Below are 25,429 nucleotides of genomic sequence, written 5' to 3'. Positions count from 1 at the left end.
CATGCTTCCATAAATCGGGGAAGATGCCTGTAGCCAGGGAGGTGTTCCATATTTCAGATAGCACATGGAAGGAGGATTTAGCTAACTCCTTCCATAATTTCGGAGGGCACGGATCTTCTGGTGAACCTGATTTACAGCATTTGATAGCCACCAGCGCCTCCTTCTGTGAGTTCTGTGAGGTCAGAGTAAAATTAGAGAGAGTGGGCCTGGAGTATTTCTTTAGGGCTGTGTCAGATTTAACTGTTTCAACCGAGGATAAGAAGGAATTGTAAATCTTCTGGATTTTGTTATCGAAGAAATCTGATATTTCCTCGCATAGCGCCGTTGATGGTTGTGCATCAATTAACAACTCGCGAGGTTTGAGAAAGGCATTTACAACTTTAAAAATAGCTTTGTCAGGTTTGTCAGCCTCCTCAATGAATTTGGCTATGTACTCTCTCCTGGCTTTCTTCATTGATTTATGCATTTCTTTTAAAGATTTTTTATATGTAGCTTTCGCTAGGCTTTCATAATCCACTCTCCACAGCCTCTCAAACTTCTTAAATCTGCTTTTCATTTTCCTCAGTTTCTCCGAGAACCATGGGGCGGAGGGTGATTTTCTAAAAGATTTCATAATTTTGGCTGGAGCAGTGGACTCCACCGCCTCCACAATACATTTATGAAGGGAAGCTGCGTCAGCATTGGGGTCCCTGGAAAGAGCGGGTTGGTTGTCCATCAGAACAGGGCCTTAAAACTCAGCAGTGAGCTTTCTCCAATTTGTTTTTACAAAATAGCGAGAGCTGTCTGGAGAATGGCATTTAGCCAGATCGAAGGAGAAGGGCACAAGAAAGTGGTCGGACCACACCAGCTGTCTCTGGGCTTTTCTTTTTAGAGACGGTATGTTGGAAAAGACAAGGTCCAAAGTGTGTCCTGCTTTGTGAGTGGGAGCCTTAACAGCTAGGGGTAGATTGGCCCCTTCAAGAAAGGAAACTATCTGCCTAGCTTGTGTGCAAGAGGGGTCATCTACGTGCAAATTAAAAAACCCCAATACAGTGAAGTTGGAGAATAAGAGGGATTTCTGCGCGATGTAGTTGCAGAGTTCGACGTGAATAGGGGGTGGACAGTCAGGAGGTCTGTAAACTAATAGGCCTGCAAAGGAGATCGTGGGGGTTCATCCTAATGCAGAAATTAAGGCCTTCAATCATGCCCATATTTGTCAATGATGAACATGTAATCTCCCAGGAATCTTTCATAATAGTCGCCACTCCACCTCCTCTTTTTTCTCCCTGCCTATTCGCACAACAGATTTTGAAACCCGCCGGAATAGCAAGTGCCACAGCAGTGAGAGCTTCATCTTTCAGCCATGTCTCAGTCAGAAACATGATATCAAACTCCATCTCAGTCAAGAGCAGCAAAAGATCCTCTGCATGTTTAGGCAGGGATCTGCAATTAATTAAGCATGCCCTAATGATGTCCTTAGGCTCACTCAGCCCTCTAACTGCATCTATTGGGACACTGTGGGCACCAGCCTCATCTGGTGCCCAGTGGCACTCTATGCAAGGGCTTATGGGCTGTTCAAGAGCTGGTATTCACTTGTGTGCTCTAGAGCATGGATTTACCTTAAGGCTAGTAACTCACATCTGGACCACTGAATCATCTCTGTTTTGTTAGCAAAACGGGCAGCGTGGCTGGCGCTGGGCGGGAACTGGCCGCGGACGGGTGCAGACGGGCTTGCCTTTGGCACGCCTTCATTATCGGTGCGCCCGCTGCGTGCCCCGATATCAAAAACAAGCTGCTTACCTTTGGTAATGCTCTGTCTTGTAAGAATTTTATCTAACCACAGATTCCTCGCCAATCCTCACCTCCTTCCCATTCTGTGAATTTGATTCTATCCATTAATAAGATCCTGAGTCTAGGAATCTATATGCTGCCTAAAGTTAGTTTACTTTAACCCCTCCCATGCTCGTGACGGAACCGTTCCGTCACGAGCCTCGGGTGGGCTGTGCTGGTGACGGAACGGTACCGTCACGGCCCTCTCGCCGCGCCTGCGTGGCGCGAATTCCGCGCATGCGCTAACGTTCTCTTGCGCGGGCGGGGCCGTGACAGAACCGTTCCGTCACAAGCACAGCTCACCCGCGTGCCGTGACGGAGCGGTTCCGTCACGAGCACGGGACCGCCTCGCGGCCCCCCCACCCCCTTAGCAATGCGGCGGAATAGCCGCCGCAGTGAAGGGGTTAAGGACCCTGTTTCTTGGGGCGTGGACAGCCTCGAAAGCAACTGAAGTCAGCATGCAGTAGTAGCTCCTAAATAGTCTCTGGCCATCAATTTCGGAGCTGCATTGCGCCACCCTCTGACGTATAGAGGAACTGCTGAAACATTTCTGTATCTAGTCTGACACCTGGGGGAATATTCAAAAGGGGAGGAATCCGTGGTTAGTCTCTTCTAGAAACATTCTTACAAAAATTAAGTAACATCTTTGAAATGGCTTATCAAATGTATCAAGATGGACTATGCCTTGGCAAAGGAGGAGCCTAGCCTACTTGAGGGCCTTTGGACTCAATCAAAGAGTGCCAAGGCGCCATTACAGATTTTGGCATTAGGTCCATTGAAATACCTGTCTTTTCTCACAACCTTACTCAGTTGCAGAACGGGCTCTCCATACTTTGGATGTTAAGCAAGCCCTCATGTACTACATTGACAGATCTAAAGCGTTTAGGAAGACACAGCAGCTCTTTGTTGCTTTTTTCAACCCCACAACGGAAAGGCCCTATTCAAATCAAGCATCGCAAGATGGACCCTAAAGTGCATCCAGACAGGTTATGCTAAAGCTAAGCAGACTTTGCCCATTCCTCCTGCAGCTCACTTCACTCTGGGGAGGGGGGACAGGAGCATCTATGGCCTTCCTGGGGGCATTTTATTAGCGGACCTCTGCAAAGTAGCTACCTGGCCTATAGCATATGGTTTTACAAAACAATACTGTGTGTGTGTGTCTGATAGCCCGCCAACAAGCCAATTTTGGCAAGGTAGCACTCCATACACTTTTCTAAATCTACTGCAACAACCTCAGGCTAGCCATTGCTTCACAGCTTGTGTATCTACAGCCACACATGTCTCAAATGGAAAATGTTACTTACTCAGTAAGCATCTGTTTGTGGCATGTAGTGCAGATGCCTGTGGCCATTGATCTTGCTATCTCACTTTCCTCTGTTTTGCATGGAAATCTCACTGTACATCTCTTCACTTCAAATTGCATGCTCACCCGCTGTGCGGGGAAAAACATGTAGTTGATGACCATACGCATTTTCAGTAAGAGGATGAGTCACAGTACCTCGTGACTCAAAAGACATGTCTAGAACAATTCCACACATTAACAGCATATAAGGCTCAACCCACAACAAAACAGAATTCCTCTTCATCTCATCCAAACACAGAATCAAATAGCATCCCTCAGAAATGTCAGGGCAACAGAAGGCTTTCCGCCATCAACTTAGCTTTTATTAACCCATTGGACTTTAGCTTAGACGATACCAGTGGTCTTCAAACATTTTTACACCAGTCTCCCCCTCATGTAAAAAGAAAATAAGAATTAAAAAAAGGAATTGGGGGGCGTTTAAAGTGTAACTACTCATCCATAAGGGTCTCAAGGCGCTTGGGGGTAACTGCTGATCCATCGAAGACTGTGGTTCAGTCGAAGAGGCAGGTCTTGAGGTCCTTCCTGAATTGAGGCATTAACTATGATTGCCTGAGGTGGAGAGGCAGGGTGTTCCAGGTCTTTGCTTTGAGGTAGGAAAAGGCTCCGACCGTGATCGTGTGGATGCGCGGGATGCTGGCCAGGGCCAGTTGGGCAGAGTGGAGGTCTCTTGTAGGTGCGTGGTATGTGAGGCGGTGGTTGAGGTATGCAGGTCCCTTGTCGTGTATTGCTTTGTAGGCTTGGGTGAGGAGCTTGATGGTTATTCTGTTGTTGACTGGGAGCCAGTGGAAGTCTCTCAGGTGGCCGGTGATGTGGCTGCGGCGGGAGATGTTGAGGATAAGTCTGGTGGAGGCGTTTTGAATGTTATGCAGTTTCTTGAAGAGTTTCTCGGTGATGCCGGCGCAGAGTGCATTGCCATAATAGAGTCTGCTGTTGATGAGTGCATGGATCACCGTCTTTCTAGACCGTCTTTCTAGACCCTGTGGGGATCTACTTGAACAGCGTTGATCTGGCGGTTGATGGTGAACGAGGAGTCAAGGATGATGCTGAGGTTTTGCGTGTAGTCCATGGGGGGTCCCAAGTGTGGGGGCCACCAGGAGTTGTCCCAGGTGGAGGGGGTGAACCCCAGGATGAGTGCATCGGTCTTCTCTGAGTTGAGCTTGAGGATGCTGTCCTTCATCCGGGTGGCGACAGCCTTCATCCCGTCGTGGAAGTTGTTCTTGGCGACCGTGGATTTGTTGGTGAGGGAGACAATCAGCTGGGTGTCAGCGTAGGAGACAGTGTTGAGTCTTTGGTTGTTGACAGTGGCTGCGAATGGGGCCATGTAGATGTTGAAGAAAGTGGGGCTCATAGAGGAGACCTGAGGCACTCCGCAGTTGATCTCTGTGGGTTCAGAGTGGAATGGTGGTAGTCTGGCTCTCTGTGTTTGACCGATGAGGAAGGAGCGCATTTATTCCAGGCCTTTGTCACGGATGCCGGTGTTGTGGAGTCTTGTGCATAGGGACTGGTGGGAGACAGTATCGAAGGCAGACGCGTGGTCTAGGAGGATGAGGGTTGCAGTTTTGCCTTGGTCGAGAAGGATACAGATGTAGACTCTGGCGGCGAGGAGGGCGGCCTCGGTGCTGTGGTTGCTTCGGAAGCCGGAGTGGGAGAGGTCCTTGATGTGGTTCACTTAGATGAACTCGGAAAAATTGGGCGTTGATGGTCTTCTCGATGACCTTGGCTGAGAAGGGGAGCAGAGAGGTGGGTCTGAAGTTCTTGGGGTCAGTCAGGTCGGCAGAAGGTTTCATCAGTAGGGTGTTGATCTCTGTGCTTCCAGTCTTCCGGGAAGGTGGCGGAGTTGATGGAGCAGTTGATGGGGCAGGAGAGTGCGGCCCCTTAAATATAAACATATGTTCGAGGCATATGAGCTGCAGATTACACACTGTTGCATAGATCGCCATCTAGTGTTGGGCCCGGATGTTTGCACTTGTTTTTGTCCTGAAAAGTTCTTTGGAAGTCACGAGATTGGTGACTCCTCCTTTGGATCCCATTTCGCATGGGTATCGGCTCCATCCTCAGATGGTTTTTTTCTGCCATCAGGCTCGGATGTGTTTTCTGCGCTCCGGTTTGGAACCGATTCTTCTTTCGGCGCGCAATCCCTTACCCGTTTCGAAGGTATTGCCTCGAACAAGTTTCCCTCTCGACACGAGTCTCGACAACTTCGACGTCTTCCATTCCGGTCGTCCACGAAGGCCTTCGGGCCTACCTAGGCCTTATCTTCTGGCTCATGGAAAGGACGCCTTTGAAGAAGTGTCCTCAATGTGGGTCGAAGTATCCCCACACCGATCTCTCTGAGGTGTACAATCTTTGCCTCTCACAAGTGCACAAGGCCAGGGACCGTTCAGCTTGCGCCTCCTTCTGCTCCAAAAAGACAAGTCGGTACCGAAAAAGCCTCCGGAACCAAAGGCCTCGACACCGAAGGATCTGCCTTATACACAAGAACTTTTTCGACCAGATCCTACCCAAAAGACTCTTGTGAAAGATCCTAAGACTGGTCAATTGGCTCTTAGCTCCAAGAAACGACCACTGGATGCGCCTGCACCGGATCCTCCTCCTAAAAAGAGACATTCAAACCTCTCCGTTAAGGATCCCTTCTCCTCCTCCCCCTCCCCCTCTTCCTCCGCCTCCACCACATCACTCCCCTATACCGTCCCCTACTCCAGTAGGACATGATGATGATGATGTGGATAGCACCTCTGATGATAAAGGAGGAGGCGTGGATGAACCATTAGGGAACCCTAGTCCTTCTGACTCCCCCTAACACATGGGATAATTATAGCACCCTGGACGTCCCTAATGTTACCCAGGATGATCTATTTTCCTCCAGGCCTTCCCCCCCAGAGGACACTATGGGCTTTAACCAACTTGTCCATAGGGCTGCCCAATGCCATGGGGCTGACCTACACACAGACACTGTGGAGGAAGATTTTCTAATGGACACTTTTGACACCACACAAAGGTCCACTTCAATTCTACCCATGCTTAAGGGGATCATTAAGCATGCACCAGAGGTATTTAAAGATCCAGTCAGGGCTCGGGTCCTCAACCCCCGAATCGAGAAAAAGTATAAGGCAGCCCCTACAGATCCAGTCTATATTAGGGGCCCGCACCACTAGACTCCCTTGTAGTCTCCAATGCGCGGAAAAGGACCAATTCCCAAACATCATGTGAAGACCCCACCAGATAAGGAGTCTAAACTCCTTGACGCCTCTGGCAAACGAATGGCGTCATAGGCAGCAAACATATGGCGCATCGTCAATACTCAAGCGCTGTTAGCAAGGTACGACAGGGCACATTATGATGAGCTGGAATCCATAATGCAGCATCTCCCAGACAAATATAAAAATTGGGCCAATGAAGTCATACAGGAAGGTAAAACTATCACTAAAACCTCCATCCGTTGTGCCCTAGATGCGGCAGGTACTGCTTCAAGGGCAATTAACACCAGGGTCCTTATGCATAGGCATGCCTGGCTACGTACTTCAGGTTTCAAACCTGAAGTCCAGAGTTCCATCCTCAATGAACCATTCTATGAGTTTGTCCCTAATGTTGATGTATCCCTTGAGAAAATGAAAAAGGATACTGACACAGCTAAATCTATGGGAGCCTTGCAGTCGCAAGCTCCCAGACGCTCCTTTCGTCGCTCATCCTACAGAGGCACCACTAGAGGCAACTCCTCGGATAGCCCCTCCACTTCTTACTAAACCCCTAGCCAATCCACCTTCACTAGGGGGCTACCAAAGAGGGGTTTACTGTCAGATCCACGTTTGCTTCCTGGATTTGGTATGATGCACAAAAGGGGTCCACCTCCCGACGTCCCCAACTCTGGATGGAACTCAGAGTAATGAGGCAATCAGGTGAGGGAAAAAATAGGATGTAAGGGCCGGAACCGCTGGGAAGGGAATGCCTGCAAATAAGAACACAGTGTAAATACCCAGCATAAACAGTCTACTCTCGTAATTCTCGCTAAGTCTGAACTAATACCTGTGGTCAGACTGCTGAAGCCTTCTCTCCTCAAGACACCAACTAAAAGATCACCAACAGAGATACTTCTCTCCAAGACCATGAAACGACAACTCTACAATAGATAAGGTAGGAGACATTATTCACACTATCACCATGTCTTTCAGTCTGAACACTCTGTGTACTCTCATACATACCAAATTGCAACAAGGAATGATCCACTCCAAAAATGGAAAACACCCCCACAGTAGGTAGGGATAGCATCAAGAGGTATTATGATTGACCGAACAGGAAGGGTTCCCAATATTGTCCAGCGGCAATAACAAAATAATAAACTCAGTCATTCAGAAAACCCAAAGGTTGAATTCTCCCAGCGCCTGGCAACAGCGCGAGTAAACCAAGTTAGTACCTTTCCAGCGCTTTGTATCCAGCGCGAATCAGAAAAGAATAAAGGGCTTACCTGAGCACAACTCGGCTCAGCCTACCGCAAACCTCCAAACAATAAATCAATGTTTCCGAACAGGATAGATGCCCCGCGTTCTGTTCAACTCTCATGCTCTTCCGTCAGCGTGAGAGGAACCGAAGAGGGGTCCGGAAGACAGCGCCACCACAACGCGGCTCATGAGAGTCCTGGCGAAGAGTGTCAACCAAAAACCCAGCGGGCACAGATAGCGAGCAGCAGCTTTTCCGCAGCGCGGCTCGCTGAACAGGCAGAGGAACAGGACGGGGACCGAAGCAGCAACACAGGAGGGCATCAGGAATTCAGGGAACAGCAGCAAAAGGAAAACAGACGACAAACAAGCCTGTTTGTCTCCGAGGAAGGACAGAATTACGCGCACCTCCTATGTGCTCTGGCTGACCTTTATTGATTATGCTCCTCCCCTTGACTAAGAGCATTCTGGGAGATGTAGTCCAGAAACATCATGTAGGCGCATAGATCAAATCCTGACAGTTACACGCGTAACAATAATAAAGGCAGGGGCAAAACTAACAACTCCCGCTCTGCCTCCACCCCTACCCAATGACTACCCTCCACTTCTCCCTCACCATTCCACTCCAGTGGGGGGGAAGACTGCAACAATTCCTTCCTGTCTGGACCAACATCACATCAGACAGGTGGGTGCGACAAATAATTCAATCAGGTTACTGTCTCAAACTAACATCTACCCCCCCAAACATACCACCCAAACAGCGTCCAATGTCACAAGAGCATCTCTTACTGCTAAAGCAAGAGGTAATATCCCTCTTACAAAAAAGTGCAATAGAACCAGTTCCCCTGCACCAAGAAAACAAGGAAGTTTACTCCCTGCTCTTTCTTATCCCAAAGAAGGACGGCTCTCTTAAGGCCTATTCTAGACCTCAGACCCCTAAACATATACATACAGTCAGACCATTTCCACATGGTCACACTCCAGCAGGTCCTTCCTCTTCATTCACAAAGCGACTTCCTTGCTACTTTAGATCTCAAGGACGCCTACTTCCACATTCCCATTCACACCGCTCACAGGAAGTATCTCAGATTTGTAATAGACGGTCAGCACTATCAATTCAAAGTACTCCCATTCGGAGTCACAACAGCACCAAGGGTATTTACCAAGTGCCTAGCGGTACTGGCAGCACACCTAAATAGTCAGCACATTCACATCTTCCCATTTCTAGACGACTGGCTCATAAAAGCTGGCTCTTACAACCAGTGTGTACAACACACTCACACCACTATCCAACTACTCCACGACCTGGGGTTCACAATAAACCACACCAAGTCCCATTTTATTTATTTTATTTAATGCGATTTTATCTAGCGCGAACTTTACCCGAAGGTGTCAGAGTGCTTCACTTAAGAATCAGTTTTACTACATAAGGACTTAGGATTACGTGCGTTACATAAAAGATACAAGCAGAAAAAATTGCAAATGTACAAGTTGTAAAGTCACACAAGGAAGAGAGTCACTCAAGGAAGCAATACAAATGGATAAACTCTAAGCGTCACATAGGAATGGTAGAGAGTACAATGGTCTACAGCATATACTAGTGATCAGAGTTCTTTATATACATATATATATACAAATAGTAGAATTGGGTGGGAGTAGGAAGGGTGGTAGGGATACTGGGGTATGGAAAAAAGGCAAATCAAACATTTGAGGATCGTCTAGGTGGAAACGAAGGAGAAGGGTAAAGGCCGAGGGAACGGACAAGATGGTGGGCCAGGGTCCGGAGAAAGAAGCGGCCGAGAGCAGCAGCAAAATGGCAGCCAGGACACAAGAAAAAAAATTGTAGGCCAAAAAAATGTGAATTTATTTTTGTAGCAATGGTGGCATGCTGCGCTTTAGATGAATATGTTTCAAAGTAATGTGCGCCATACTGCGATTGCTACAATAGTTAATTGTGGATGCATTAACAATTGATGTGTGCACTGATGGCTTGTGGTGTATGTGCCTGTAGAAATTATGCACTGATGGCGTGTGGGCCTGGTGAAAGTGTGCACTACTGGATGGTGGTCTGTGTGCCTGGTGGAAGTGTGCACTGGCGGCGGCTGCTGGTGTGTGTGTGGTGTGTGTGCCTGGTGAAAGCGTGCACTGGCCTTTAGTGGTTTGTGCCTGGTGGAAGTTTGCACTGACGGCTGGTGGTGTTTGTGCCCGGTGAAAGCGTGCACTGACGGCTGGTGGTGTTTGTGCCTGGTGAAAGCTTGTACTGACCGCTGGTGGTGTTTGTGCCCTGTGAAAGCGTGCACTGACGACAGATGGTGTCTGTGCCTGGTGAAAGTGTGCACTGATGGTGTGGTTGTGTGGGTGGTTGTGTGTGGGCGGTTGTGTGTGTGTGGGTGGTTGTTTGTGGGTGGTTGTGTGTGGTTGTGTGTGTGTGGTGGTTGCGTGTGTGGGTGGTTGTGTGTGGTTGTGGTTGTGGTTGTGTGTCTGTGGGTGTGGTTGTGTGTGTGGTGCATGCCTGTGCACATTGCCGGTGCTTGAGGGTAAAAACTTTGCAGTAACTGATCAGCCCACTTTGTTCTTACCTACTTTAGCCAACTTTTTCCACTTAAAAATCAGGACATGAAGTTAGCAGCAAAAGTGGCGTATTTTATAGACAACATAAGCAGCAGACTCTGTACCTATCAAGAACAGTGCTCTTTGAAGGAAGTAACATCACAATACTACGGTTTAAGCTCTGTTCAGTCCTTAGCAAAGGAAGGCGTTACTCCTCTGTAACTTAGACTTCCAATGTCTACAGCTATTTTAATCTACTACTCTCCTTTGCCATTTTTTAAAGGGGGTCCCCAGTACAAGTTAAGTGACTAAAATTCAGACTAGCCAGATTTATAAAACATCAGAAGCACAATCCCCATCCAGCCCCACTTCATTCATTCCATTTACAACGTAAGAGTCACTGGAACTGCTTCCAACTTGTCATACAGCTCTCTTGGAGTTAGAATAACACATTGTAGGACAAGAAAGACAACTGAAAATGGCTCTGAAGAGCAAGAGTATACAGGGCTCATTTGACCAAACCACAAAGTGTGGGTCAATTGTTACAGGCAACAATAAGGTATTCGCCACACTGCTTAAGCAGGATAACTATATGTAAGTTCAGTAACAGCCTTTCCTGTGGGACCCTTCAGAGACACTGACAGAAAATGCTCTGTAGAGGTAATGTACCTGCATAGAGCTTCGTGACGATGGGTTGTGAAAGTATTCACAGACTTCCACGGGGGCTCTTGTAGCTCCGAACCATGCATTAGTGAGACTAGTTATACGAGTATTGCACTTCCTATAATGTGCTCTTAATCCTCTTACGGTTCTATGACCTTCACAGAACAGAAGGGCACAGTGCAGTACAGTCATTTGTTTAGTGTTTTGAAAACGTTGCCCTCTAGTAACTTAACTTACTGTAAGCTGGTAACGATCTTTCTCATTGCCAACTTCTCCCCATACGAATATAAAAACCACAAACAATTTCAAACAAAGTTTTCTTCCTACTTCACAAAAAACAGGTTTGCAGAGCTGAACTGAAGGCCTAATGTTGACAGTTGGTAACATATTTTAGAATTAATGGCACTTTGCAAGCAGGAGGAGCAAAGTTATATCAGTTGAGACCATCTAGACATTTTTGTCCTAAGTGTGAACATGTCAACCCAGCAGATAAACTTTATTCAGCATTAACCCCTCTGCTGTCAGATGAGTTGTATAAAATCAGGTCTACAGATTTATAGTATCTGGTGGAGAATAAAGAGTTTGACGGAGAGGAGAAGTGTTTGGATACCGGGAAAAATCAATACTAGTCATGTTGGCAGCTCATCTTTTTCGGTGCAAAGTGAACACTTATCGTTCTGGGCCTTGCCAGCACTGCCCGTAGTAGGGAGTCTGTAGCAAGCCAAGAGTCGCTTGCTGTTTGTTGTCGCAAACCTCACAAGCTTTTTCCAAGTAATTCTATTAAAGGCTTGAAGGTCAATTAGGGTTATGTCCATTCTGCTGCAGTACGATAATAATCAGCCACTCTGTTCTCAAACCATGTGCACCATACGTGCACTCTTGTACTCACAATATATGCAACAGCTAAGCCTATACTGCTGATTTCAGGGCCCTGCATACAGACAAAGGCATCCAATAGGCGCAAACCTCCATAACCGGACCTGCCAGCGCGAATCTCGTTCCTGCACCTAACTGTTGTTGATCGGTAGTATTTCGTAACAGTGTCATATTTACAGCAAATTTGGAATGTTGCGCGGCTAGTCACAGTACACCGTTTAAAACAAGCTATTTCAGAATACAACATAATAGCAATCTCTAGGATCAAATCAGGTTTATGTCATGCCGCCACTGCTTGCTACTATAAGATCAGCTGATCCTAAAATAAAGGGGTTCAATGAATACTAGCTCTGCTCACTTATTGTCATGCACTGCTGGATTGCACGTGAAGATGTGGCCTAACTTCCAGAGTGTGGAACTGGGGAACCAGGGCGACTCAACATCCTGTGATCCTGGGCAAATACGTCAAATATCTTCCGTGCCTTAAATTTTTTTTTTTAAATCTTACCTTGTTTATTGTAACCAGGCGCTAAATAAACCTGCATGAAAAATAAATACATTTTTTAAAAAAAGGAAGGGCACTGAGAACACGCACTTGCTGAATTTGAGATGTAGAATATCAGCACTTGTCAGCAGGGCTGCAATACTTTTAATTTTGGAGTACCTGCACTTTTGACAAGCAAACAGGTACCCTGGCAGGAACATATACTTCCGTTTTTACATTTCAAGCACTGTTACTGCTCATGAGGCCATTAACACCCAAAACGGTGAAACGCACAAAGGGCAGAGTTCACAATTAAGTCATCGACCCGTTGTGCATAAAGGATCCCAAATGTTCTAATGTGGTTTGGACCCCTCTATCAACAGAGTCTCAATTATGTGTGCGGGTGTGGTCAAGGGGCAGGAAGGCGCCCGCAAAACTCTTCATGGCTGACACTATCAGCCCGAGTGAAACGCTGAACAGAGTTCTAGTGGTGGAACGGAACCTGCACTGTGATGAGGCTAGGCCCGTTTATAGGGAGGAAGCCGAGCTGGGAGAAGGGTGCAGGAAGGTGGAGGCAGAAGCAGCACGACAGATGTAGAACCAAGGACGGAGAACCGACATCACAAGTTGCAGTTAAGAGAAGACAGACGGAGCAGCTTTGTCGGGCAAAAAACGTGATAACACCAGGAAGTCTGAAGGGGCGGCGAGAGTAGGAGTCACAACCCCATCGAGACTGGAAGAGGTGCCAGAGAATGAGACGTGCCGGGGAGCCAAAACAATTAACAAAACAATAATTAAAACATTAGCGAAAAGAAATTAACCGGAATACAGGGGAAAGGTATAAAGAAACAAGCAGTGGCTGCAAAATCAAATAATAAAAAAAAACGGGAGTTGTGAGAGAGGAATTAACAAAACAATAATTAAAACATTAGTAAAAAGAAATAAACCGGGATACAGGGGAGAGGTATAAAGAAAGAAGCACTGGCTGCGAATTGAAATAATAAAAAATACAAGCAATGTCCTGAGCAAATGGTGGGGGCCTGAAGCAATGGAGTGGGAGAGGTGAGGGGGGAGTCACGGGGAGATTAAGGGACAGAAGGCAAGCAGATGAAGCGACAGGGGCACGGCCTGGCGGCCGTGAAGTGCAGGCGGGGGCGAGGAGCAGAGCCTTTGGAGAGCCAGAGTCACGGCCTGTGGCCGTGAATAAGTGAAGTGAATAATTAGGGGAGGAGAACTGGCAGGCTGATAGGCAGAAGGCTCAGGCAAGGTCGTGCACGAGGCATGCACTTCCCAAAATCCGCTTTTGGGGAGAGCCCTTGGCCTTAAGTAGTGGTTTAGCTGCATTAGGGCTCTTTTTCCTATTCCTACGGAATAGGAAAGGCGAGCCCTAAAAAGAAAGAAGTCCATGAATAAAGGAGCAGAGCAGAGGGGGGCAGCCACAGGAGCAAGGAGGGAAAGGGATTGGGGGACCACCGAAACCAAAACCAGCCAGTAAGATGGGCAAGCGCTCAGGGGCCACTGGGCAGCAGAGTTGCAGAGGATGTTCAAAGGCACAGTCTTTGGGTCGCAAGGGCAGCAGTGCCCCTCAGGCTGCATGCCAAATGTCTGTGGAAGTCCGCGTGGGTGCCAGAGAAGCAGTCCAGGAAGGCGCTCACCCCCAGGTTAAGACAGCAAAGAAAAGCCCGGGGGCGTCACGCTGAAGTGTTGAGATTCTCCCCAAAACTGCACCCCTGTACCTGGCAATATGGAAAGGCAACAGCAGCGGAGTGGCTGTAAGATGAAGCGTCCTCATATCGCCTCACGGTTATTTGGCATCCCTGTGCTGAGGGCGAGACAGCTGGAAGTGCAAGTAGCAGAAGGTGGGCCTCAGGCGGTGTTAACGTCCGGCTCTGGCGGGACCTCGGGGCCTGGGCTCCATGGAGGGAGCGCCGGGCTCCATGGAGGGAGCGCCGCGCTCCTCAGCACCAGATGCACCTCAGCACCGGCCACAAGGCTCTCATGGCAGCAGGCGCGATCGCCGATCCCCGTCCGAGGCTCCGCCTTCATGGCCCCGTAGAGGTTGCTCCTGCAGGTGTCGCTGCTCGATGTGCACAGACTTGGCTTCACTGGAAGCGGCGAGGCATTCCCCAGACTCCCCATCTGCAGCCGTCCCACATACAACAATACCTCAGTGCCACAATAAACACCTCAAAAGCGCTAGCTTATCCCTCTCCTGTCAGAATAGCGAACATGCACGTTCTTCTCACAAAATTTCAACCAGAACATTCCCTTCCAGTTCGAGTGTTCATGCAACTCATAGGATGATGGCCTCTTGCATATTCATAGTGCCTCAAGCAAGACTACAGATGCGTCCCCTTCAAGAGTGCTTAGCATGCCAATGGATCCAGGCTCAAGGTCAATTAACAGATCTAGTGTTGTTGGACTGTCATACTCATCACTCTCTGCAGTGGTGGAACACCAAAAACCTTTCCAAAGGGCGACGTTCCTGAAATCAGTTCCTCCGATAGTCTTGACAGTGGACGCATCGCTCTCCGGCTGCGGCACTGACCTACTGCAACACACCGTGCAGGGCAGGTGGACACCACAACAAAAGTTACTCCACATCAACCGCCTGGAGTTACTAGCCATATTCCTAGCCTTAAAAGCATTCCAAAAGCAAATATCAGGCAAGACTGTATTAGTCAGCACGGACAACATGACAGCCATGTACTACATATAAAAACAAGGTGGGACACACACTTTGCAACTCTTTGAAGGGGATGATGAGTGTGTTAGGCATTACATCGTAGTGTCTTTAGGCTCAATCCTGTATTATTTAAATGCAATCAAAGGAGCCCTTGTTTTGTAGAAAAGTTGCTTTATTAGTGTGGATAAAAGCGTGAACAGCCGACACGTGTTTCGCCCCTGTGGCGAATTGCGCCAGGGCTTTTTCAAGGCTGTAATGAATCACAATAAAAATTGTAAGTGTACATAATTGAGAAGAAGACGCCTAAGACCCCAAGAAACCGTGCAAGGGTATGAGTGAGAGGAAAGAAAAGAAATGAAGTGTAAATTCATTGATGTGGGTTATGGTGCGCGATTACCGGGTAGGAGAAGTCCCATAAGTGAGTTTTTAAGAGCAGGTATGTACTTGCAGACAGAGGACGTCCAACACTAAGTTTTACGTCACCTCGATTTCGTGCAGGTTTGGATGCGGAACTCTGGAAGATTACATATGTGATTAATTAGAGGTGAGATAGGTTCTAAGTGATAGTGAAAGAGCAAATGCCACCACAGGTCTAGTTCTAGAGATAGTTAGGTTTTTTTTTACCAAAGCAGAGAAGTTAAATGATGTGAGGAAAGAGAAGTTTAAACATTGTCTGTATCATACCTATTTACAAAGTTATCTGTTCTGTTAATTTCTTCATTTTGTACACATTATATTTCAACATTTGATCCGGTTGATAAATCTGTTGACACAACATTTTCAAGTTTTAGAAAAGAATTTATAACAAACCAATTATACTGTATTAATTAAAAGCCTGCTTATGCCTGTACCAAAATCTACTGACAGTCTAATCCGAACGAAGCGAGGTGATATACAGCCATCTATTTACATAAACTGTAACATGAACTGTGTGTTCGGAGGTAGAGCCCTCCGAACACACAGTTCGTGAACGCGGTAGGAGAACCGGGAGATCCTCAGGAGCACGCCAGGGATTCAACCCCATAAAGTAAGTGATCCAACTGCTGAATGTTATTTTCCGCCTGTCAAAATAATAGCACGAGGCTTGAAACCCTCTTTTCCGGACTGTGATCCACAGCGCATACACCGTATGGTGTCTTGCGTACGAAGCCACGTTAAAAAATGTATTTCCCAAACACAAATCTGCCAAGCGGCTTTCTCCACACCGGAGCATTCTGCATCGCTATACCATGTGTCGGACTAACTTCCCCGGCAAATACTACCTCGGTGTATTTACTCAAAGAAACCGCATGTTTTCTCTGCACGTTTTAATAAAACCCTGCCAAAGCCCGAGCACACGCTCCGAGGTGCCCAAATCACTTAGGCGTGAATAAATTTTGTCAGTGTCTTTTAAATCTGTTTCTCTTTAGGCTCCTTAGCCTATACATTAGATCCTGAAATTTAATAACCCTATCAAAACTCCCAAATTACTAAACATCTGCTCTAAAAACAAACGAGCCTCAGAAACGATGGGTCCTAATTCAAAAATTAAGAAATGGTCATATTTACTGGGCATAAATGTTATGAACCACAATATGGTAATAGTGATATTTATGTAAATAGATGGCTGTATATTACCTCGCTTTGTTCGGATTAGACTGTCAGTAGATTTTGGTACAGGCATAAGCAGGCTTTTAATTAATACAGTATAATTGGTTTGTTATAAATTCTTTTCTAAAACTTGAAAATGTTGTGTCAACAGATTTATCAACCGGATCAAATGTTGAAATATAATGTGTACAAAATGAAGAAATTTACAGAACAGATAACTTTGTAAATAGGTATGATACAGACAATGTTTAAACTTCTCTTTCCTCACATCATTTAACTTCTCTGCTTTGGTAAAAAAAAACCCTAACTATCTCTAGAACTAGACCTGTGGTGGCATTTGCTCTTTCACTATCACTTAGAACCTATCTCACCTCTAATTAATCACATATGTAATCTTTCAGAGTTCCGCATCCAAACCTGCACGAAATCGAGGTGACGTAAAACTTAGTTTTGGACGTCCTCTGTCTGCAAGTACATACCTGCTCTTAAAAACTCACTTATGGGACTTCTCCTACCCGGTAATCGCGCACCATAACCCACATCAATGAATTTACACTTCATTTCTTTTCTTTCCTATCACTCATACCCTTGCACGGTTTCTTGGGGTCTTAGGCGTCTTCTTCTCAATTATGTACACTTACAATTTTTATTGTGATTCATTACAGCCTTGAAAAAGCCCTGGCGCAATTCGCCACAGGGGCGAAACACGTGTCGGCTGTTCACGCTTTTATCCACACTAATAAAGCAACTTTTCTACAAAACAAGGACTCCTTTGATTGCATTTAAATAATACAGGATTGAGCCTAAGGACACTACGATGTAATGCCTAACACACTCATCATCCCCTTCAAATACTTTACTGCCCGAAAACTCAATAGGTCCAGAGTTTTCTTGAGTGTGTTATCACTTTCAAAATCCTGTGAAAACTGATGTGGACTTGGACTCCTTTGTGGACCACCTCTCTCCTGTAGAAAACACTATGCAATTCTCTCAGCTAGCACAGAATATATGGCAGTGCCCTATACCTCAGAACATATTCCTCTTAGTTCAACATGTTCCAGGGTTACAAAACACCATGGCCGATCTGTTGAGCCGTCAGACACAACAGATCCACGAGTGGGAACTTCATCCACAAGTTCTTCAACCGTTCTTTCAGATGTGGGTACAACCTCAGATAGACCTCTTTGCCACTCACAAAAGCGCCAAATGTCCAAGCTTCGCCACCAGATATCCACACCCACTGTCCAAAGGCAATGCGATATGGATGAACTGGTGAGGCAGATTTGCGTACGCTTTTCTGCCTCTCCCACTCATACCACTAGTAGTGTGCAAATTACAGCAACATTCCCTAACCCTCGTTCTAGTTGCTCCAACGTGGGTCAGACAACCGTGGTACACCACATTGCTTCAACTTTCCGTAGTACTGCACCAAAAGCTATACCTATCTCCACGCCTCTCAACCTAGAACCATGGAGAGATCAGACACCCGGACCCAGCTCAGCACAACCTTGCGATCCAACTCTTGAGGTCCTAGAATTCGGTTACCTTAACCTTCCTCCTGACTGCATGAACGTCATTAAAGAAGCTAAATGTCCAACCACTAGAGCATGCTATGCAGCCAAGTGAAAACGTTTTGTAATATATTGTCACAACAACATCAATACTCTGGATGTGTCTATACAACACATCATAGGCTACTTACTACACCTCCAAAGATGTAACTTAGCCTACACGTCTATTAGACTGCATCTTGCTGCCATAGCAGCATATCTACAAAATAGACATCATTTATCACTTTTCAGAGTACCTGCTATAAAAGCCTTTATGGAAGGCCTTAAAAGAATAATTCCTCCCAGAGTACCACCTTCACCGGTGTGGAATTTAAACATTGTTCTCACACGGCTAATGGGAACTCCCTTTGAACCTTTACATAAATGTGAACTACAATTCTTAACATGGAAGGTTGCGTTCCTAGTAGCTATTTACTTCTCCACGGAGAGTTAATGAACTACAAGCACTAACCATTCAGGAACCTTTCCTGCAAATGCATCATAATAAGGTTGTTCTCCGTACTAATCCTAAATTCCTTCCTGAAGTCATTTCTTCCTTACACCTAAATCAATCTTTGGAACTGCCCATTTTTTTCTTGCAGCCACAAACAGTCGCAGAAAGAGCTCTTCATTCCTTAGATGTCAAAAGAGCATTGCTATACTACATTGAGAGAATACAACCCTTTAGTAAGACCAAACAACTTTTCGTGTCTTTATCACCACCACACAAAGGCAACCCTATATCAAAATCTGGGATAACTAGATGGATTGTCAAATGTATACAAATCTGCTACCACAAAGCTAAACGTACGTTATCTGTTCCTCCTAAAGCCCACTCTACAAGGAAGATAGGGGCTTCAATGGCATTTTTAGGGAACATTCCCTTAGATGACATCTGCAAAGCAGCTACAGGGTCTACACCACACACATTCACAAAACACTATTGGGTAGATGTGCAAACTATACAACAAGCTACTGTGGGCCAGGCTGTACTCAACACTATTTCAAACTACTGCAACAGATACTGGTGGTCGCCGCCGCTAAGAGGTTACTGCTGTATAATCTATGCAACAGTGTGTAATCTGCAGCTCATATGCCTTGAATGGAAAATGCTACTTACCAGTATGCATCTGTTTTTGGCATGTAGAGCTACATAGTTACACACGCCCACCCGCCTCCCCGGCTACCTTTATCTGTTCCTGTATTATCTTAATTAGATACAGCTTACATGGACATCCTTCCTTTTTCTTACAAAGCTCCATCATTTCCCTACTGGCGAAAAACAATCTGAGGATGGAGCCGATGCCCATGCGCAATGTGATCCAAAGGAGGAGTCACCTATCTCGTGACTTTCAAAGAACTTTTCAGGACAAAAACAAGTGCAAACATCCAGGCCCAACACTAGATGGCCATCTGTGCAACAGTGTGCAACTCTGCAGCTCTACATGCCAAGAACAGATGCATACTGCTAAGTAGCATTTTCCTTTCTCTCAATTATTGTATACAATTGGCAGCTCCACACATTTTACAATTCAGACATTGCAATGATATTCAGTTAGCCCTTTAAAAAATGCAATCAAATACACAATTGCCACTATACTATGGCCTGGTCTTCTGAAGTGTAAAAGTACCCAAAGGGTGATTTTGGTATCAGAAACATTAGGGAAGGGACTTTGAGGATTATTTAGACCACTTTCCCTTCTGACACCTACTCTCAGTCAGGATCTGTGTGCCAAAAGAGATTACTGATGGCCTACTATGGAGTGTGCCAATGTCTGGTTTTTTTTCTTGCTAAAAAGAAAACAATGTTTTCAATGTAATTCTTTTCTTGGCCAGTGCCTGGTGCTCACCTTGAGATAGACTCTAGCCCTCCCAGGAGTACCTGCCCCCAAGTTTGAAGGCCTCTGGTCTATATATACCCTTTATGTCTTGCATAGTTGGGTTACCAAGTCTGTAAAATGTTTCCTTATTTTCTTCGCTCACTCAGAAAGCGGTCTAATCTCTTGGACCACCTGAAAATTGCAGTTTCAAGCCTAAGTATCTCCAGGTTCAACACTTGAAATGTTGTCTTGGCGGGCAAGCTTCTCTGCGCTCAATGTAGTACTACACTCTAGTTGTATATATATCACTGAATCAAAACAAATAGACTGTTTCTCTGGTTCTATGAGATTTAAACTCAATTTATTCCTGAAAGAATAAGCCAGAGCATGCTCCTCACTTAAAGCCTTACATCTGAAGAGACCCACTTATTTGATGAAGCTCCTTACATCTTGTGCCGCCTAAAAGATTTTAGACATTGAATCTCCAAACAGTTCGAAATTCCTCATTTCTATCCTCATGTATGGAAACACTACTTCTCTGTACTTCTCTCATGCAGTAATCTCTTCTTGAAATCTTCTTTCCACCATTAAATTAGAACCAAATCAACCCTTCTCACATTCAGCAACCTTCTAAAAAATACACTTTTTTCTGCCTCTATCCAATTTCTTCTCCACCCTAATGTGTATGTTTTGCCGCATTGTTTACCCAGTTATTGGTATCATCTGGATCATTTAATGTAACTACTTTGCTCAAGGTTATTTTTGTTTATGGAATTCAACTCCTTCATATTCTTGTAGGGCAGGTACACTATATGTAACTGTAAATAATTCTCATTATTTTGGTTGTTAGAAGGTACTGCAGGAGCAGTTCAAATTAACCTTACAGTTGCAATCCCAGACAAATACATTACATAGCAATCGTTTAGTCAGATTTATGAACTCAGTAGATAACATGGTTTTGTTATCAACACGTTCACTGGAAGAAAGTCCAGATTTGTGAAATTTTGGTGCCTGGTGGTATTGTTGGCGAACAAAGAAAAACCAAAGGAAATGATGGACGGAGCGTTGACAATACAAGCACTCACCGCCAGTCAACTGATCTGGGTTTAATCCATCACCTGTCTGTAGCCCACTCTGCCACCCCAGTTCAGACATGGCCATATACAAATCAGTCTGACCCTGTGCCTCATGGGAACAGTCCAGCCCGAACTGCCAAGCCATGCCTTCCCTGGACCGGAAACAAGCTACCCAGGACCGGTTTCTGGCATTTCAGCCGTCTTCAGCCCGGCTTGCTTGAATCCAGTGGCAAAGTGAGCAAGGGACTCACGTCTGAGCATACCCTGCCAACTTATGGCGAACAAAGAAAAACCAAAGGAAATGATGGACGGAGCGTTGACAATACAAGCACTCTCCCCCAGTCAACTGATCTGGGTTTAATACATCACCGTTCTTTAGCCCACTCTGCCACCCCAGTTCAGACATGGCCATATGCAAATCAGTCTGACCCTGTGCCTCATGGGAACAGTCCAGCCCATACTGCCAAGCCATGCCTTCCCTGGACCGGAAACAAGCTACCGAGGACCGGTTTCTGGCATTTCAGCCGTCTTCAGTCCGGCTTGCTTGAATCCAGTGGCAAAGTGAGCAAGGGACTCTCGTCTGAGCATACCCTGCCAACTTATGGCGAACAAAGAAAAACCAAAGGAAATGGACGGACGGAGGGTTGACAATACAAGCACTCACCCCCAGTCAACTGATCTAGGTTTAATCCATCACCGTTCTTTAGCCCACTCTGCCACCCCAGTTCAGACATGGCCATATGCAAATCAGTCTGACCCTGTGCCTCATGGGAACAGTCCATCCCGAACTGCCAAGCCATGCCTTCCCTGGACCGGAAACAAGCTACCGAGGACCGGTTTCTGGCATTTCAGCCGTCTTCAATCCGGCTTGTTGGCCACTGCTTATCAGGCTCTTCGTAGTTCTCCCAAACACCTCATGGTTGAAGAGGTATAGTTAGGAGATTATTACCTTCTCTGGGGTCCCTTTTTATGGAATAAAAATGGCCTTACCCACTTCTAGTGATATGCTTCATCATAGGGCAGCTACTACACACCCTGTGTTACCATCAACAGGGGTGGAGCAATATATTATTTTCTGTTTGTCACAATGTATTTCAAGGGATGCACAATTAAAAGTGCAATTCAAACTACCTTAATGGTATCCACTCACATGCTAGTCTAATTTATTCTGGGTCCCCTAGGTAGTGTTTAAAACAACATGAGATGGTATTGGGGTAAAAAGCAAGCCAGATGATGCCAAAGGAAGGTCTTGAAAGAGCACCCAGGTAAATCTGCACCATTGAAGTGTTCTTTCTAAGCTTCATGTGGTATACATTACAAAAACATTTTCTAGCACTGTTCTGCATCTTTATTCACTGTGATGATAGCACTTTTCTAATCACGTATTATATTTTTCCTTTTAATGTTGAACCACTTTTGCTACATGCATACATACAATGGCTATAGAAAAATACCTAAAGCGATGACTACTCATGAGTTTATTTCCTCCATCTTCGAGTATTCCGCATTATTTTGTAATAATTACGTAACAAAATTGTTAGATCTAAATTTTTGTATTTTTTTTTTTTTAACTAATGCATTGCACTAATAAAACCCAGACTCTAGCTAACTTTACAATTGTTGGCCTCATACTCCATTTTGTTTTGTTACGTTTGCTGCCAATGTTCTGCAACAAGTGGATGAACTTGTATTTTCATTTAATGTGTTTCACAGTCAAAGACAACAACCTTGACAAGCTGTTTTCATTAGATCTGTATTTGCCCAGGTCTTACCTACCCTACTTAGTTGAAACTCACAAACTGTAGCAATATTTTTAGTACATGTGGTGTACGTGAGAAGCTCCATAATGTTGAATTATGAGAGATTTTCAAAATGTATTTACTTGCAACTGTTTGGCTTTAGTCAACTCTGATTGGTCTATTTTGTGGGAATCATGTGCAACTGTATTGAATATTTGTAATCCATTTTTCAGAGCCTTATAAAAATGTGCTCTTTTTGTTTGTGATTTAGACCCCGATACTACTGACCTTAGGAGGTGAATCAATACTGGATTTTTCTCTCATTCAGTACCTTGTATTTTGCTGACCTGAACTTTACTCAATTATTTGATTCTGTACTTAAATTGAACTTTGCACTCCGATTTATTGATGAATTGATTTTGGCTATATTAATTGCATTCTGTGACTTTCAATCTGAAAATAAACCTTAAGAGTTTAAGGCCTGGCAGAGGAAGAGCACATAAGGCACACGAGGGGCGGGAAGCTACCCAAGGTCCTCCAGGCTTGGGGGGCGATATTTCAAGAGCTGGTGGGACTGGATACCCCCTTGACACACACTAACTCAGAACTGGTAGACTCAGGACAGGGAGGGGAGCAGCCCCAAGACGATGCGCCGCGTGCTGGCTCAATATGAGGTACACTTGGCAGAGACCCTATGTTTACTGTTTTGGAATCACTTTTTGACCATACAGGAAGAAACCAGACTGCACGGGGGGGGGGGGTATGGACTCAGCAGCAGGAGGGGTACGGTTGGGGGAACTGGGGGAGGGGGTAGAGGGAGTTTTATTGAGTTTTATCTGCTCTGAGAGACATGTACCTACACAGTGGCTCCGCAAGGGGCAGTCGGGGATTGCAAGGTCCTCGTTCTTGTTAGGCTGTTGACCGATTGCTAGAATTGTTAAGAGGATCTTTCTGTACCTAGAGCAATTATACTGTAATTTTGTACCTTGCTGGATTTACTGTACTGGAGATAAATAAAGCCAAACTTAATAAATAAAGTTTAAAAAAAAGAGTTTAAGGCGTCCTCGTCTCTTTCTTGTAGGTCCAAATAGGTTTTGTGTGTCCAAATTTAAATGTACCATTTAAAGTGCTTCTAAGAAACAGAAATACTGGAATAAACACCAAAATCCACCAGTCGTAGAAGGGAGCGGGGGTGTAGAGCAACGTCAAAACCAGCCCTCATACTTTAATACATTCAAAAAAAAAATTGGTAAATATTAAAACTCAACAGGGAGGGAAAAAACAAATGGGTGCATTGTTTTGGTGTTGCAAAAAATTCATTTAATTGCATTAGTTTTCTAGGCTCTGATCTTATTGACAGTTTGTATGATTCACCCATTTATAACAGTATCTGTACTATAGATGTTGTGAAGCTTATAGATGAAAAGTTGAGTAAAGCTCCAATATATTGGACACTTTCAATAGTGCTGTTGGCATTCAGCCATTGTGCTTACATGGTTTGTTTCAGATTTACAAGTTAAACAAAGTTGTTTAAATTGGTACTTTAAAGTGTAAAAAGGAAAGTTGTTCTTGTTTAATACCATGTGTTTTGGGATCCAGAATGTAAAAAAACAGTTCTGTGCAGGAAATACAGGTTACCAGCTTTCTGCGCTTGGCATGATTTTCTTTTTATTGAATCATTTTTGTAAAACAAGACTGGTTTTACCTCCTATTATTCATCATTTGTATTGTGCAAGTATTACAGCAAAGCGAAAGCGTAATATTTATTGCTTTCTGTCTACTTCTGTTTCATCAGTAGCTGTCAGTACATTGCTATTGTGTTAATACCATCCATTAAATTAAGTTCCATAAGCGTTTGTAAGGTCTATTTCACATTATCATTTCCAAATGTGTTCCTTTGTGTTTGACTCCAAAATCAAGGAGAAGACGTGTTGAAGTTTTCTTCTGTTATACACTGCTTTTGTGCTCTTAAATAGAAGAGATAGCATTCCCACTTAAAGAGAAAATCAAAATCTACTGAATTTGTCAGTGAATGCATGCTCCGCTACCCAGGTGACTTTGTAGCGAGCAAGTACAGTGAACATCTTTTGAACAGCTGAGGTCATTGTTTATAACCAGTTTATTGCTTTTTCCTCCTCTAGATGATGTCTTACATACACTGAGTGGAGCCATGTCCTTGCTGCGCCGATGTAGAGTGAATGCAGCCCTCACCATCCAACTCTTCTCTCAGCTCTTCCACTTTATCAACATGTGGCTTTTCAACAGGTTGGTCACTGAGCCCGACTCAGGCTTGTGTTCGCATTACTGGGGTGCCATCATCCGTCAGCAGCTGGGGCATATTGAGGCGTGGGCCGAGAAGCAAGGCTTGGAGCTGGCAGCTGACTGCCACCTGAGCAGGATTGTGCAGGTTTGTGCCTTTTCTTTATTTTAATTTTTGCACTATTATCAATGAAGTTGTTGCATAAACATTCATTGTTTGTTCAGATAATTTTTTGTTTGGTGCCTCCAAAAGGTTTTTTATTGTCATAATAATGTCTGGCACTTCACTTTTGAGGACCCAAAGAATTTTAAAATTGGTAAGAACTTTGCAAAAAACAAAAATAAACCACAAAAATAAATCTTAAGTCAAATATGTTTCAGTCGCATCTGTTCAGCATCAGTAACAGCCATAAATAATCATTGAGTGAAAATTGTTTCAAGTATGGTTCTGTAAGCAGGTGTCGATGACTGAGATGCCTGTGGTGGCTTTGTCGTCGTCGATGGTGACGACGTCGATGAGGATATCGACGA

General features: G+C 45.1%; 1 protein-coding gene across 18 annotated transcripts in view; it reads left to right on the top strand.

Annotated features, from left to right (window-relative positions):
• AFDN (afadin, adherens junction formation factor) overlaps window positions 1-25,429 on the top strand; it is a 2,152,715-nt gene that overhangs the window by 904,714 nt on the left and 1,222,572 nt on the right. For all 18 annotated transcript variants that reach the window (XM_086927064.1, XM_086927054.1, XM_086927053.1 and 15 more), the window contains one exon: window positions 24,781-25,046. In XM_086927064.1, the coding sequence (XP_086783190.1) occupies window positions 24,781-25,046 (266 nt within the window). The remainder of the gene's footprint in view (window positions 1-24,780; window positions 25,047-25,429) is intronic.

The sequence above is a fragment of the Lissotriton vulgaris genome, chromosome 6 (genome assembly GCF_964263255.1).
Source record: "Lissotriton vulgaris chromosome 6, aLisVul1.2, whole genome shotgun sequence".
In the NCBI taxonomy this organism is placed as follows: domain Eukaryota; kingdom Metazoa; phylum Chordata; class Amphibia; order Caudata; family Salamandridae; genus Lissotriton; species Lissotriton vulgaris.
Note: the sequence above shows the minus strand (reverse complement) of the source record. Positions and strands in the feature narration are given on the sequence as shown.